At 39.8% G+C, this 17,285-nt stretch overlaps 1 protein-coding gene across 3 annotated transcripts in view; it reads right to left on the bottom strand.

Annotated features, from left to right (window-relative positions):
* PCCA (propionyl-CoA carboxylase subunit alpha) overlaps nucleotides 1-17,285 on the bottom strand; it is a 382,460-nt gene that overhangs the window by 250,517 nt on the left and 114,658 nt on the right. For all 3 annotated transcript variants that reach the window (XM_059685039.1, XM_059685040.1, XM_059685041.1), the window contains exon 7: nucleotides 12,637-12,768. In XM_059685039.1, coding sequence (XP_059541022.1) covers nucleotides 12,637-12,768 — 132 coding nt within the window. The remainder of the gene's footprint in view (nucleotides 1-12,636; nucleotides 12,769-17,285) is intronic.

The following is a 17,285-nucleotide window of genomic DNA, read 5'->3' as shown; positions in this document are numbered from 1 at the left end:
ATCCTAAATCTATCTCCAGCTCATTTACTACAGACCCTCACACTGCATCCCAGCAGTTTTTTAAAGCCCCCACGGTCCCTCAACTCCAAGCTTTCACAATAAGATTATTTTCACTGACCGTAGAGCTGTGTCTCCATCATCATCCTCACTTTCTAGCTAACTCATTACTACTCAGACTTCAAGTATCACTTAGATATCACTTCGACTGGAAGATCTGCCATGATACCCTGAATGCCCCTTTTACATGGGCCCCATGCATTCTGAGCTTAGCATTATTAAAATGTATTAAATTGCCTGTCTATCTGTAGGTAGGTCTCCCAGTGGAGACTTGAAATTCTTTGAACTTGGGGTCTACAGCTTGTTATTCTTTGCCATACAAGTGGGATGGGATTCCCAAACCTGTCTTCCAATAGCTTCAGATATACACTTTTCACTATGCTCTCATATTCAATAGATGGAGTTAGCAAGATGTTGAATAAAATAAAACTTGATAAAGGCAAATACCTGATACCAGATGACTACTTGAGAAATACACTTTGAAACAACATTTGTTTCTCCCTAATGAAAAGGATGATTCAAGAACAAAACATGCCAAAACCGGTTTGGCTCAGTGGATAGAGCGTCGGCTTGCGGACTGAAAGGTCCCAGGTTCGATTCTGGTCAAGGGCATGTACCTGGGTTGTGGGCACATCCCCAGTAGGAGATGTGCAGGAGGCAGCTGATCGATGCTTCTCTCTCATCGATGTTTCTAACTCTCTATCTCTCTCCCTTCCTCTCTGTAAAAAATCAATAAAATATATTTTTTAAAAAAAACAAAGAACAAAACATAAGGAAAACCATTCCAGAAGACTCCTTAAGTACTGCACACAATGTTTGAGTTTTTTTAATTTTTCAATTACAGTTGACATTCAATATTTTATTTGTTTCAGGTATACAGCTAGTGGTTAGACATTTATATAACTTACAAAGTGATCCCCCTGTTAAGTCTAGTACCAACCTGGCACCATACCTACTTATTTCAATATTAGAGGCCTGGTGCATGAAATTCATGCACTTGGGGAGCGGGGCCCTCAGCCTGGCCTGTGCCCTCTCATAATCCGGGACCCCTCAATCCTTACTGCCCGTCTGCTGGCTCCTTACCACGTGGCTTGCTGCTCCTTAGCGCTGCCGCAGAGGCGGGAGAGGCTTCAGCCACCACCGCTATGCTCACCAGCAGTGAGCCTGGCTCAGGGCTTCTGGGAGTGCATTGAGCATCTGCCCTCTGGTGGTCAGTGCGCATCATAGCGACTGGTGGTTTTGCCATTCGGTTGATTTGCATATTGGCCTTTTATTATATAGGACTACAGGCCCGATGCACGAAATTCATGCAAGAGTAGGCCTTTCTTCCCCCGGCACTGGCTTCCCTCTAGCACCCGGGACTCGGGCTTCCCTCCAGCTGCTGGCAGGCACCCAGGACTCAGGCTTCCCTCTCAGCCCTGGCTTCGTCCGGTCTAATTAGCATATTACACTTTTATTATTATAGATTATTGCACACAATTTTTAAAAGAGTGTGGTAAACCATCTCCATGTAGCCTCCATAAAACATTCTAAATATTCAAATGAGAAAAAAATTTAACGACAAATGTAACAAAATGAAGCCACATTAATTTGCTCAAGTCAGAGGTGAAAATTACTTGGTGAAAAAAAGTAGAATATAATATAGTTGCCAAGAAAAAGAATTTAATCTTAAGTATACCACAGGCTAATATTTTTAAACCCTAAGGATTTAAAACAGAAATGTCTATAAGTAGCACATACATTCTTCCAATGCAAAAGTACTGCTAATGTAATTGCCAAAACCATAAGGTTTTCCAAAAATGTACACTATATATCTGCATCAGCAAAACTCTATCTGCATAGATATCCTCAAAGGTAATCTTTTACCTAACAAATCTAAGTTACAAAATGTGAAAAATGGTGTCATTCCAAATGAATATGTAATTATTAACCAAGAAATCCCAATTAATAATCACATCTGAAAGAAAAAAATACCCATAGCCTCATATCGGAAATAGCAAACTGGAAATAAAACTAATATTCAAACTTAGAGAAACAAAAGGGCATTCCTTAAAAACACTTCTAAATACTTATCTGAAAACTATAACCTGCAGGTTCCATTGTGGCTTAAATTAAACCAGACAATAAGTGTTAAGCACTGTAAACCATAGTTAAAGTTAACACAGATAATGAAAACCTATCATTACTTGAAAATATAATAGGATCTTAAAAATCACCTATAACACACAGGGAGATAAAATTGAAGATAACTATTTATTTTTTTCTACTTTCTACTTTTCCCTATTTTTCAAATCAACAGTGGCTGTAAATAAATACAGACCGTCAAATGCAACCTTCCTGAAAAAAACAAGCAAAATAACTTGTTGAACAGGCAAACCAAGTGAATTACCTACTACAGTAAAGGTTACCATCTCTTTGAGCTTCCACAGAAATCTGCTAATAGTTACAGTTCAAGGTCCTGTATGCAAAAACTGCATTGCTCTGGGGATGCAAAGCACAGAATAGGGAATATAATCAATAATATTATAATAACTGCGTATGGTGCCAGGAGTGTTCTGGATATATCGGGGGAAACACTTTGTGAAGTATGTGCTTATACACCTGAAACTAATACAATACAACAGTGAATGTAAATTGCAATTTAAAGATAATATTTTTTTTAAATGTAGCATTTCTCTGATGCCCACCTGGGCCCCCCATTCAGGGGCCTCCCCAACCACAATGATCAGAAAAATCTCACATTGAGTATAACTCCAATTTCCTTTTCAGGAATTTTAGGAATAAGGAACACTTTGATTTCCCTTTTTTGTAAATATATTTTTATTGATTTCAGAGAGGAAGGGAGAGGGAGAAAGAGATAGAAACATCAATGATGAGAGAGAATCATTGATCTGCTGCCTCCTCTATGCCCACTACTGGGGATTAAGCCAAAACCCAGGCATGTGCCCTTTCTGGAAACTAAACCGTGACCTCCTAGTTCATCGGTTGATGCTCAACCACTGAACCACACTGGCTAGGACATTTTTTTAAATATATGCTTGTAATATATATAATTTTATTGTTTGGGCTAGAAACATTGACTTGTTGCTGGGGTCCAACCCCAGCAGGTCCAGGGTTCCCCAAAGGTGTGGACGGAGTCGGCGAAGAAGGAATGACACGGAGACAGCGTTCAGTTGATCAGCAGCCTAGCCAGGATCTCTAGCCAGGATCTCCAGCCAAGTTCTGGTCTGGATCTCCAGCAAAGTTCTGGTGTTTATTGTCTTGTTACATCTGTATTTATACCAGTTGATTTTAATCCTGTCAATTTCTATTGCAAAGGTTAGGGCGTTTCTTATCTCCATTCCAGGGAGTAAAGATTATGTAGCTTAAGCATGATTGTTCCTAGTTAAAGTGATTAATTACCTGCCTGGCACTTAGTTAAGGGGTTTTATTCCCTCCCTGACCTACCTGAACAAGGGAACCCTTTGATTTTCTGATCAGATTTGAAAACGTTTAGTAGTAGAAGAAACCTTACTGATTATTAGCAAAAGTTTCCTTGTAACAAAATAACCTCAATATTTTTTGTTCTAAGTACATATGCCAAAGTTCATATGGAAGAAGATAGGCACATGACCTATACGTTCATCTTAGCGCTAGCTACAGGAGCTACTGAATTCAGGTTTCATCAAATTGGTATCCAAATAGGGCAAAATTTGCCTTGAAACCCTTATTAAAACGTTCAGAACTTTCCTCTCTGTCTTGACTTGTTTTGTCCAAGGGAGTCTGGTTCTGGGAGAGATCTCCTCTCCAAATCACCAAGGCACTACCCATTGCCAGGTCTGCAATTAGAGATGGCTAATTATTAGGTTACTCAAATTCATGTTCTTATCTTTCTAAATGACATAATTTCACTAGGGATCATTCAGAATTATAGCAAACTCCTTTTTCTTTTAATTTTATTGTTGACAGTATTACAGATTTTCCAAATTTTCCCACCTTTACCCACCTCCTTCTATTAGACTCTTTTTTGTAAACCTTTGATATGAATGGTTCATTTGAGAGGCACCTTACAGAAAAAAAAAAAAAAAAGAAGCAATATCTCAAATGCCTAGTGTTCTGCTTTTTTTATTATTATTAAAATGAGGAAGCTTCAAAAAATAATTCAGATTCCAAAATTGTTTACAGGGAAGACAAGTTCATAAGGAAGAGGAAAGGACATGGGAAAAGCCCAGTGAAAAATTCAAACTTTCTTAAACCTGATGGTTTTATCCTGCTATTCCTTTCTATCCTATGCTCCTCCATTTTCCTCTGTCCTGCTCCCTTTTTCTTCTGGCTGGCCAGCAATCCTCCAAGCATCATTTCCTTTTTAAATTAAGCCCTGTTAGAACAGGGCAAGCCTCTATGGCTGAACTAACGCCTTGGTCTCATTCTGAACTGAGAGGCATTACCAAAGACTTTCCAAAGCCTACACCAAACAGAAATTTACAGAGAAGTTGAAAATGCTCAAGGAAAATATAAATTGGGGTCCCAAGATTTCTATCAATTGATTCATATTTCTAGTAAGAACCTCACATAAAATATTAGATTAAACAAGAGAATAGGAAGACCATGAGAGTGACTTGAGACTTCTAATTACAATGGAAATCAGAGAGACTTAGAAAAACTGTAAATGACAGACAAGGTTACCCTGGCAGGCTACTACAAAAATCTTTCCTCTGGAAATAGGTTATGCTAGCAAAGAAAGGATAAGTCCATTGGAAACTTCAGAGATGGGCTCTTTAATACCTTTAGATAGCACTTAGGAGTAGACCCTGAAGTATTTGTGACCCTGGCTCTCTCCTCACATTTTGTAAGCAGCCCTAAGCCAGAAATAGAAAATATCATAAAACCTGGATGGAACTACCCACATTGTCGGATTTTCAAATCAAGTACCCATTTCCCATTTTACCCATCAACTCAAAAGAAGAAATTTCACTAATTATTATTAATTATTAATACAAGTAGTACACTATTAACCTTAAACCCTGCCATTGTTACACAAGCTTTCTCTCTCTGAATCAACAAAGTGCTCCGATAATGTGTATCTCTCACACTCTTCACATTTCCCATGTCCCAGCCCACAACAGAAACCTTTGCACTTTTATTCAAGGAACATTCCTTCTTCCTATGAGACATTACATTCACTGACTTCATAAGAAAGAATCTACAGTACAAATAGAAATTCCAGATCAAATCCTCTACTAATGACCTCTTCCTTAAACATCCTGAGGACTCTGATATTCTTCATCAAGATAGAATTTAGACTCAGATTCATTACTACCCGTGTGACTAAATCAAGCCCAAATTGAAGATTTCAAGAAATCCAAATTTGTTAGGAAAAAAAAAAAAAAACAATTATATTGGCAGAAATATTGGGGTTGACAAGCGCAAGGTTCATAATGATCTATTCAAACCACTACAAAAACCTGCACAACTCTCTAAAATGAGAAGGTAAAGAAGTACTAAAATCCAAAAATTGACAGACAGCCTAATGAAGCAAAGATCTGTCATATATTGCTCAGTGTCTTTCAAGGCTGCAATCAAGGTGTAGGCCATACTGCATTTTCAATTGGAGGCTAAACTGGGACAATTTTAAGCTCATTCCCATGGTTGACAAATTTATTTCCTTGTGGCTATAGGACAGTGGGGCCCCATCTTCCTACTGGCTCTTGGATGGTGATCAGATGCTGGGATCCTTTGGGCACTTAGATCCTTAAAAACTGTCAGCAATTCGTTGCCATGTGGGATTCCTCAATATGGCTGCTTACTTCATCAAGCCAGTAATTACAACCTGTTCTCTAGTCTCCTACAATGGAGTTTTATATGATGAAACAGTCACAGGCATGAAACCCAATTACTTTGCCCTATAATGTTATATCCCATCACCTTTTCATATAATGTAAGATAATTAAAAGAGTTATATACTATCATCTTTTGCCATATGCTATTAGTTAGAGAAGTATATCACAGGTTCTACCCAAACTAAAGAGGGAATTACACAAAGTGTTGGATGCCTGGCAGCTCCTAGAAAGTTAAACATAGAATTATCACATGACCAAACAATTCTACTCCCACATATAAGTATACCTCATTTTACTGTGCTTTGCTTTACTGTGCTTCACAGATGTTGTGGTGGTTGTTTTTTCAAAAACTGAAGGCAAAACCCTCCACTAGCAAAAATATCACGACTCTTTATTGCGATATTTGCTTTATTTCAGTGGTCTGGAACCAAATTCACAATATCTCTGAGGTATGCCTGTACATAACCAGAAGAACTTAAAATAGGTATTCAAACAAATACTTGCCCACAAATGTCCATAGCAGCACTATTCACAATCACTGAAAATGGAAACAACTCAAATGTCTATCAACTACTGAATGAATTTTTTAAAAGGTGATATAGTCATACTATGGAATATTATTTAGCCATCAAAGAAATAAAAGACTAATACATGCTACAAAATAGATCCTATTTTTTAAAATCTTCACCTGAGAATATGTTTTTATTGATTTTAGAAAGAGGAAGGGAAAGAGGGAGAGAGAGGGTGAGAAAGAGAAACATCAATATGAGAGAGAAATATCAATCGGCTGCACACCCCCTGCCCCCCTTACATGCCCCGACTAAGGATCAAACCCACCACCTGGGTATGGGCCCTGACCATGAGTCAAACCTACAACCCTTCAGTGCACAGGACAATGCTCCAGCCAACTGAGCCACACCAGCCAGAGAAATCCTATATTCTTATTTGCTTACTTTTACCCTCAGTCCTTATTTTCATATATTTGTAGTTACAGAATTTCTTTTGAATTTCTTCTTTCTAGATTCAAATTCTCTGGAGAAATTCTTTATATGCTTATCTATTTTCTCCACATTTTCCTCCAATTTCTTTATATATTAAAGTTATTTTATATTCCTTATCAGCCAACTCCAGAATCTACAGCATATGTGGATCTATTTCTATTATCTGTTTTACTTTTTCTCTTAGTTTTCAGTTGTGTTCCCTTTCTTTAGGTGTGTCCCATAAATGTGTACTGAATGACAAATAATGTGCATACAATGGTGATTTGTGTAAAATGTATCTCCTAGAACATTATTCATCTAACAAGGATTTAGAGCACTGACTATGTACCAGGCACCGTGTGCAAGTGGCACAGTAATAAACAGAGCACAATCAATGACTGCCAGCAAGGAGCTTACAATCCACTGCAGGAAGTAGACCTTTTACCTATCATTAAAATAGCCAAAAGGCCCCTTAAAATCTGAGCTCCCAACTTACCTCTTACCTCTATAAATCTTATCTCTATTACCTCATCTCTGATTTCCTCTCCCTTGATCACTCCAGTCACATGATTCCTCATTATTTATTCAACATCAGGTACACTTCAACCTCAACACTGTTGCACCTGTTATTTTTTCTGCCTAGTATACTTTGCTCTTCTCCCTGACAGCCACATGACTTGCCCTGTCATTTCTTTAGATGGTACCCTCCAGCATTCCCTTTCCCCATTCCTTGTCTTATGTTTCACCATAGCATGTACTATATATTTTATTCTTTGTTTATTATCTGTCTCCTTCTTCTACAGTGTAAGCTCCATGAAGGCAGGCATTTTTTTATGTTTTGTTCATTTCTATATCCTCAGCACTTCAAAAAACAATGTTGGACAAATAGTATGCATTTATTAAATATTTCCTGAATAGATTAATGAAAGATTGATTGATTTTAAAAGTGATGGGTGAATTGCAGGGTACTAAGGGAAAATACAGCAAAGGGCTTAATCTAACCTAGACAATAAAGGAATGCCTCTGTGAGGAATGTATGGTTAAGCCAAGACCTAAATAAGAAGTAGGAGATAATCAGGAACGAAGGCAGAACCAGAATCAATACACATATGACAGAATTCATTACAGAAGATACAAGAATCTAAAAGATGTCACATGTGATGGGTGCACACAGTGCAAAAGATAAGCTTTTAAGAGAGAAACAAAGTCCAGCTATTTAAAAGATTTAAACGAGTAGCCATTCAAGAGCATTTAAACACAGCATATGATCACACCTGTACTTTTGAAAGATCACTCAAGCTGTAGTGTCCAAAATTAATTGGACCGAACCAAGACTGGCTCTATGGAGTTCAATTAGAAGGTTGATGAAGTAATCCAGAATAGACGATGGTAACTGGAATTTGGTGTTAGCATGAGGAAAGAAAGAAAGAAGTAAATGTATCAGAAAGATGTTTAAGTAACTTCTCTGTAGCCGTATTTATCTAGAATTGACTCCAAGTTCTTAGCTTGAGAAACAAAGTGAAAAATGCCAGCACTTTCACAGGCATGAAAAAAATGAAGAATGAGAAGTTTACAGCAAGAGTCAGCAAACTTTCTGAATGGGCCAGATATTAAATATGTCAGGCTTTCTGGGCCTACAGTCTCTGCCACAATTATTCCATTCCATGAGCATGGCTGTGTTCCAGTAAAGCTTTATTTACAAAAACAGGTGTGCATGGAGCCATGGTTTGCCAACGCCGGGTTAGAGAGAAATGATGAGGTCAGCTTTTAACTTGTTACTTGCAAGGTGCCTCACGGGCATCAACTGAATATGCAGTTCTGAAGTTCAGAAGAGAGATCTTGAAGAGATTTATAGGTTTGAGATTGGGGGGCGGGAGTGGGTTGGGAGAGGTCAATGGGGGAAAAAGGAGATATATGTAATACTTTCAACAATTAAGAATTAATAAATGAATGAATGAAGAAAAAATACTTTGGATTGCTCAGGGTGAGTTTGTACAATAAAAGAAAATGTCTGCCGAAACCGGTTTGGCTCAGTGGATAGAGCATTGGCCTGCGGACTGAAAGGTCCCAGGTTCGATTCCGGTCAAGGGCATGTACCTGGGTTGCGGGCACGTCCCCAGTAGGAGATGTGCAGGAGGCAGCTGATTGATGTTTCTCTCTCATCGATGTTTCTAACTCTCTATCTCTCTCCCTTCCTCTCTGTAAAAAATCAATAAAATATATTTTAAAAAAAAAGAAAAAAAGAAAATGTCCTGCCCTAGTCCATTTGGCTCAGTGGATAGAGCATCGGCCCGCAGACCGAAGGGTCGAGGATTCAATTCTGAGTCAAGGACACATACCTCGGTTGCAGGCTTGATCCCTAGCCCCAGTCAGGGTGTGTGCATGAGGCAGCCAATCGATGTGTCTCTTTCATATCGATGTTTCTCTCTCTCTGTCTCTCCCCCTCCCTTCCACTCTCTCTAAAAATCAATGAAAAAATATTCTCAGGTGAGGATTTAAAAATTGTCCTACCAGAACCCAGAATAAAACCAGCATTTAAGTAATAAAGATAGGAAGAATGATCAGCATGAAAACTAAGAAGGAACATTCAAAGCAAGCCTAAAAATACAAAAACAAAACTAGAATTGAGGAAAGTGCCAGAAGTTGAATATTTCAAAAAGAAAGGAGTGACCAAGAGACTCAAATGCTTCAAAGAGATGGAGATAATAATAGAATTAAAAATGATATACTGAGGCCCTGGCCAGGTAACTCAGTTGGTTAGAGCATCATCCCAGTACACCAAGATTTCAGGTTTGATCCCCAATCAGGGCACATACAAGGAGCAACCAATGAATGCACAAATAAGTGGAACAACAGATTGATGTTTCTCTCTCTCTCTCTCAAATTAATAAATTTTTTAAAAAATTAATAAAATATATTGGATTTAGTGAGAGGGAGAGGTTGCTGGTAGCCTTTGCAAGAGAAATATAAGTGGGAATGAAGAAAGAAGCCAGACCAGTAAAGATTAAGTGTGTGTGTTTGGGGGGGAGGGTGAACAGACTAAGAAGTACAAATGACATTTATAAAAAGTCACTGGGATGTAAAGTACAGCATAGCTAATATAGTCAATAAACTATAATAATAAAAGGGTAATATGCTAATTAGACCAGACGTCTTCCGGACATAATTCCAGACATAATTTTGTCCTTCCTGACAAAGCCGTGGCCCAGGGGAAGCCAACCGGGATCCCGGGTACTTGTGGGCCGCGTGGGTGAAGCCAGCTGGGGTCCCAGGGGTCTGTGGGCGGCCTGGGGGTAGCCAGCCAGGGTCCCCGGTGCCTGCTGGCAGCCGGAGGAGGGAAGCCTGCCAGCAGCTGGAGGAAGGAAGGCCTACTCTTGCACAATTTTTCATGCACTGGGCCTCTAGTCTATATATATAAAAGCTTAAAAGACCATTATGGCAGAACGACCAGAATGACCCGAATGACTGGTCGCTATGACGTGCACTAAGCAGTCAGGCAGGCAAGCAGTTAGGGGCGAGCAGGTGGGCAGGCAGGTGAGCAGTTAGGGGTGAGCAGGCAGGCAGACAGGTGAGTAGTTAGGGGCAAGCAGGCAGGTGAGTGGTTAGAGGTGAGCGGTTCCGGATTGCAAGAGGGATGTCTGACTGCCAGATTATCAACTGTAGGGATCGGGCCTAAATCAGCAGTTGGACATCCCCCGAAGGGTCCTGGATTGCGAGGGGGTGCAGGCCGGGCTGAGGACACCCCCCCTTGCATGAATTTCACGCACTGGGCCTCTAGTCCTATATAACAAAAGCCTAATATGCTAAGTGTCCAGTCGTCCATCCAACCAATCAAAGTGTAATATGCTAATGATATGCTAAGGCAGCTCAACCACTCACTATGACATGCACTGACCACCAGGGGGCAGACAGTCGACCGGTCAACCAGTTGCTATGATGTACACTGACACTCTGACCCAGGGGCGGGCAAGCTTTTTGACTCGATGGCCACAATGGGCTCTTAAACTGGACCGGAGGACCGGAACAAAAGCATGGATGGAGTGTTTGTGTGAACTAATATAAATTCAAAGTAAACATCATTACATAAAAGGGTACAGTCTTTTTTTTTTTAGTTTCATTCATTTCAAACTGGCCAGATCCGGCCCACGGGCCGTAGTTTGCCCACAGCTGCTCTGACCGGTAGGTTAGCTTGCTGCTGGGGTCCGGCCAATCTGAATTGAGTGAGACAGGCCAGACACACCCTGGAGCCCTCCCGCGGTCCCTTCCAGGCTGGCCAACCTCCTGCGTCCCTCCCTGGCCCCAATCGTGCACTGTGGAGTCGCTTAGCCTGGTGTGCACCCTCTCGCAATCCAGGACCCCTCAAGGGATATCAGAGAGCCGGTTTCAGCCCGATCCTGCAGGCCAGGCCAAGGGACCCCACTGGTGCACGAATTCATGCACCGGGCCTCTAGTATTATAATAACTCTATATGATATCAGATGGGTACTAGAGATATAGAGGTGATCACTTCATAAATTACATAATGCCTAATCATGTTGTACACCTGAAATTAATATAATATTGTATGTCAACTGTATTTTAAAAATAAATAATTTTTTAAAAGATTAAGTAAGAAGTACAGAAATGAGTGTGAGAAGAATTCTTCTAAGACATGTTGGCTGTGAAATGGAAGAGAGAACTAAGATAACAACTGAAGAGAGACAAGAGTTATAGTGTTCTATGAAAAGAAGGAACACATATTTCTTTCCATTAAACTGGAAACACAATCATGTGAGGGATCATGGGTATTTCATTTATCACCACATCCTTACCACTTAGCCAGGTATCAGTACATTTCTTGAGTGACTGAGCATTTTTTATCTCAATTGTAAAAGAAAGGAGCTAAAAGACAAGGAGAGCTTTAAGATATGGAACAGAGAAAAGTTTATCAGTGAAGACTGTAGTTCCTAAAGGCTATAAAGGTTATGAAGGGGTGGGGGGGGGGGGGGGCGGGAATGGATGAATAAAGATTTAGGTAAATATGAGAAAGAAGCTGAAAATATTTTTCTTCTTTAATTTTTTTCAATTACAGTTTACATTCAATATTATTTCATATTAGTTTCAGGTGTAAGCATAGTGGTTAGAAGGAAGCTAAAAATTTTATTAACCAGGGACCAAGCTTGCTAGCTATCCTGCAATGCATGAAATGATCCTGCACAAAGAATTCCCCAGTACAAGAAGGAACAATAAGAAACACCATTCTTGCAGACTAACTCCAATCACAAGGTTAAAGTCTACATAGGGTTGGGGGTGGGGTCAAGGAAATGGACACACTCCAATGTCTGCATTCTGCCTTAGAAGCATTTGCCTACAGAAGCTGCTTGCTAGTTAAGGAGTTATGATTGGGATCTATAGTCATTCACAGTTATACCACTTTCCACCAGAGCATATTTACATTGCACATTTTATGCATATGAACGGAAGCTCACTATAAAGATATACAGAACATCATAGGGTTTCAAATATTAAATATATACCACCATTAAATAACATCCAGAGGTCTGATAGCACATTTTTAAATCACTAAGTTTTTTCCTGTGAAAGTATGAACCAATATCGATCATTAAATACAATGCTTAAGTGGCTTCTTCCTCTTTTTAACTTATGCCATTTAATATAATTCAAGTGTAAACAGCAATGACATTTTTTATCCACACATGTATATTTATAAAAGCAAGAACTGCATTTTATCTTACACTGAGAACATGTGCTATAAAGACTAAAGTAAAATAGTTTCTCACCTTGACTACTCCATCAAAGCCAGGAATTGTGTTAACCTTTGCTTTCTTAGCTAGTAATTTGCTTTCAATCTTGTCACCCATAGCTTGAATAGCATGTGTGTCAGGTCCAATGAAAATGACATTTTCTGCTGCCTGTGGAGAAATAAAGTAGAAATTTGTAACAAAAACATTATGGTGCTTGATATGGAGTCACAATTTTTAAAAAGAAAGACCTATATATAAACTTACTAATTATTTACATATCAAAAACAACTTGAAAGTAAGCATTTCAGCCAATACATTAAAATATATAATATTGTATCGTATATAGTAAATTTGCACAAAGATTTATGAAACAAAATTTAGATCAAGGAAAAATAAAAGCAGTAAGAACTCTTGCTTGATATTAACAGTATTCTTTGGGAAAGCAACTTCGATGGCATTATATCTATAATAATAAAAGTATAATATGCTAATTAGACCAGATGTCCTTCTGGATGAAGCCAGGGCTGTGAGGGAAGCCCAGGTCCCGGGTGCAAGAGGGAAGCTGGTGCCAGCAGCCGGGGGAAGGAAGGCCTAACCTTGCATGAATTTCATGCCTCGGGCCTCTAGTTTATATATAGTACCCTACGACCCAATCTAAACAGTAAGTTTACTTTTTAAATGACTTATAAATCTTTGTATTCTCAATACAGCACAATGCATAGTTCAACACAAATATCCATTTTTATTGAATACCAACTCTGGGCCAGGCTCTGTGCTAAATGTAGGGGATAATATAAATGAAAATCACAGGATATCAGCTAATTCAAGAGAATGTGAACAGATCACCAATACCTCAGAGAAATAGAGAAAATACAGAATGTTTATATCCTTGTGACTACGATAAATAAGTCAAGAATACAGTGGGAATTTACCAGATGGAGTTATGGTTTCAATAAAAATTTCTCTGCATAAATCCAGAAATGGATCCATATCTCTGTGTTTCTATAATAAAAGCATAGTATGCAAATTGGCTGAAAGACCAAACAGCAGAACGACCATCTGGACAAACTTCCGGACAACCACACTATGACACCCACTGGTGCCAGGCCAGCCAAGGCAGGTGCGATGCGATTGGTTGGGGGCCCGGCCATCGCCCCAGGATTGCCCAGCAGAGGGAGGCCCAGGCCACCGACCAGCGGGCTGCGGTGGGTGGGAGGAGCCTCCCTCTGCGGGGGTGATCCATTGAGGAGCCCCAAGTGGATGGGAGGGGCCTACATCTTTGGGGTGATGGATCACGGGGCTCCCAGACTGTGAGAGGACACAGGCCGGGCTGAGGGACCCCCCACCCTGAGTGCATGAATCTCATGCACCGGGCCTCTAGTATTATAACAAAATGCTAATGAAGAAAATACTAATTAGGGAACAAAAAATACTACTCCCTCTGTCCCATAATAATAGTAGCAGTTGATGAATGTAATTTGTCCCATAGTAATAGTAGCAAACAAAAATAAATATAGAACACATTATCAAAAAACTAGATTAAATTAAACAATAAATTAAAAAATAGTACTCCTAATTTTTATTTTGAGTGTTCAGATAGTTTCTGGATTTTTCAATAATTTCGTTACTGCATTTTAAACTTGTAGGTAGGATCCCTTGGCTGCGAAGCTTTGCTTTCCCTATATGCGTGAGCTTAAAATTATTGGAGCCATCGTTCTTCATTGCTTCCAGCATAACTTGTTGGAGTGACAGAAATGTATTATCCAGTATTTCGGGAGAAATATTATCAAAGGCTAATATGGTGCCTCTTCTGCTAAGAGGAATATGTCTAAGTTTTTCAAGTTTTTCTCCATAATCTTTGCATTTACGTTCACAGTTTCGTTTTTTCAAAGAATCAACATTAGCATAAGATTCTCCATGACAATTATTTTCGGAAGCACGTTTGCAAATTGTTGATATGGTCATTCTGTGGCACTTAAAATGTTTTGCAGCTAACATAATTGCACCTTTCTGCAACTTTTCCTTTTTCTTTTGATGCATCAAGAACTGGACAATCGCAACTCGATTTTTGCTTGAAAACTCTCTTTTTTTCATCTTACTTTTACAATGGGTTGATATTCAACTGAAATAAAACAATTGATTTCGATCAGCAGATGAAATTAGAAAAATAGTTATAATTCATAATAATTAGATTAACCTAAAAATTGAAAGATGTGTTAAAACAATGACAGATGTCATGAAACATTGATCTTGATTGAAGGCTTTGCAATTTTGTGCTACAACGTAACTTGTAGCTGCATTCGCCAATAATTCCCGTTTAAATATTCACTTGCTACTATTATTATGGGACAGAGGGAGTATGTAATTAATGCTATTATAGGGCATAGTTTAGAGAAGTAAAAGAGGGTTTTGCTGAGGTACAAAAATGAGGTCATTAGGTAAAGAATTGAGGTTAAATATGAAGAAGTCTAGATTGTATGCTGGGCATCATCAGAGTAAGATGCCTAACTGCTGATTTTCCCATGACCTTCAGTCAGCATAAAGGATAAATATCGCATTTTACATTTCATGTTCTATCTATTGGCATTGCTGCCTGAAAGGACTCTTGGCTTAGGACAGGAGCTTCATTCTCCTGATGAGAATATTACCCAGAAAACCTACTGCAATGCACTGTGTTACTTAGATCGATCTCTCAGCCATTATGGTCCAAGCAGATTAAATCCACCCTTAGGAGGAGGTGAAAGTAGAACAGAGAAGCAACAAAAGGAATATATGAGGAGACAAATGTATGGTAAATGAGATGACTTCAACTTTGCACACGCTGAGTGCAGATGCCTGTGAGGTAGTCAGGTGGCCATATTCAGGAGGCAGGGTGAGAAGTCTAGAGGTTATAAGTCCAGGCTGACATATGGATTTTTAAAGGCATCCAATGTAAGGAGGCAATTAGAAGTTGTACCTGAAATCATTCAGATAAAATGTGTACGAAAGCTAATGCCTTTAAATCAGGACGTATTCTCTCCCACCCCCCATCCAAAAGCAAGACACAAGAAAGAGGCATTTTTAGATTCTGAGTTTAAAGCATCCTTTTCTTTGTGTGACAATGAGAATAACCACTTGCAAGTTTGATTGAAGGACTGTATAAAATAATAATGTAAAAATACCAAGCTGAGTGCCACACTTAGTTCTTATCCCCGGTCCAGAAGTCCTGATAAAAAGAGAACACTAGATAGATAAAAACCAAGATGGCGGCATAGGTTAATGCCAGAGATTGCTGCCTCAAACAACCACTTCAAAAAACAACTAAAAGATGGAACGGACATCATCCAGAACCACAGGAAGGCTGGCTGAGTGGAAATTCTACAACTAGGAGGAAAGAGAATATCATACCCAGACTCAGAGGAGGCGCAGTGCTGAAGTGAGATACTCAGGTGCGGAGTGCACGCGGAACGGGCTGGAGGCGGAGGGCGCGGTTGTTGTTTTCAATCGGGAGGGAGTTTCAGACTCTGAGCTCCAGATCTGGGCGAGTCTCTAGGGACCCAGACTCAAACGGGAGAAGCGGCACTGTCTGGCTTCGGTCGGAACTCGAAGGCAGCTTTCTCTTCGAGGTTTGCAGTGGTTGCTGGGACTCTGTGAGGCAGAGCCCCTAGGAACGGAACTGAGAGCAGCCATAACTGCTCGCTCCGGCCCACCTTATAGATCCCCGGGGACCCACCCCAGCCAAGCCCTGCACAGAGCCTTTTGTCAAATAGCCTCAGGCAAACGCTAGATTAGCACCGCCCTAGAGATCCAGCACAGGAGCTCTCCCACTGCAGACACAGCTGACTCTCATAGCCAGTTAGCCTGGAGGTCAAATCACCCCCGGTATTGCGGACAACAATCAAGGCTTAACTACAACAAGACTGCGCACAAAGACCACTAGGGGGTGCACCAAGAAAGCATAAAAAATGCGGAGACAAAGAAACAGGACAAAACTGTCAATGGAGGATATTGAGTTCAGAACAACACTTTTAAGGTCTCTCAAGAACTGTCTAGAAGCCGCCGATAAATGTAGTGAGATCCTCAAGAAATCTAATGAGACCCTCGATGCTATGATAAAGAACCAACTAGAAATTAAGCATACACGGACTGAAATAACAAATACTATACAGACTCCCAACAGCAGACCAGAGGAGCGCAAGAATCAAGGCAAAGATTTGAAATGCGAAGAAGCAAAAAACACCCAACCGGAAAAGCAAAATGAAAAAAGAATCCGAAAATACGAAGAGAGTGTAAGGAGCCTCTGGGACAGCTTCAAGCGTACCAACATCAGAATTATAGGGGTGCCAGAAGATGAGAGAGAGCAAGATATTGAAAACCTATTTGAAGAAATAATGACAGAAAACTTCCCCCACCTGGTGAAAGAAATGGACTTACAGGTCCAGGAAGCGCAGAGAACCCCAAACAAAAGGAATCCAAAGAGGACCACACCAAGACACATCATCATTAAAATGGCAAGAGCAAAAGACAAAGAGAGAATCTTAAAAGCAGCAAGAGAAAGAAACTCAGTTACCTACAAGGGAATACCCATACGACTGTCAGCTGATTTCTCAACAGAAACTATGCAGGCCAGAAGGGAGTGGCAAGAAATATTCAAAGTGATGAATACAAAGAACCTACAACCAAGATTACTTTATCCAGCAAAGCTA

The sequence above is a fragment of the Myotis daubentonii genome, chromosome 2 (genome assembly GCF_963259705.1).
Source record: "Myotis daubentonii chromosome 2, mMyoDau2.1, whole genome shotgun sequence".
Classification (NCBI taxonomy): domain Eukaryota; kingdom Metazoa; phylum Chordata; class Mammalia; order Chiroptera; family Vespertilionidae; genus Myotis; species Myotis daubentonii.
The sequence above is the reverse complement of the archived record's forward strand: the minus strand, read 5'-3'. Positions and strand labels throughout refer to the sequence as shown.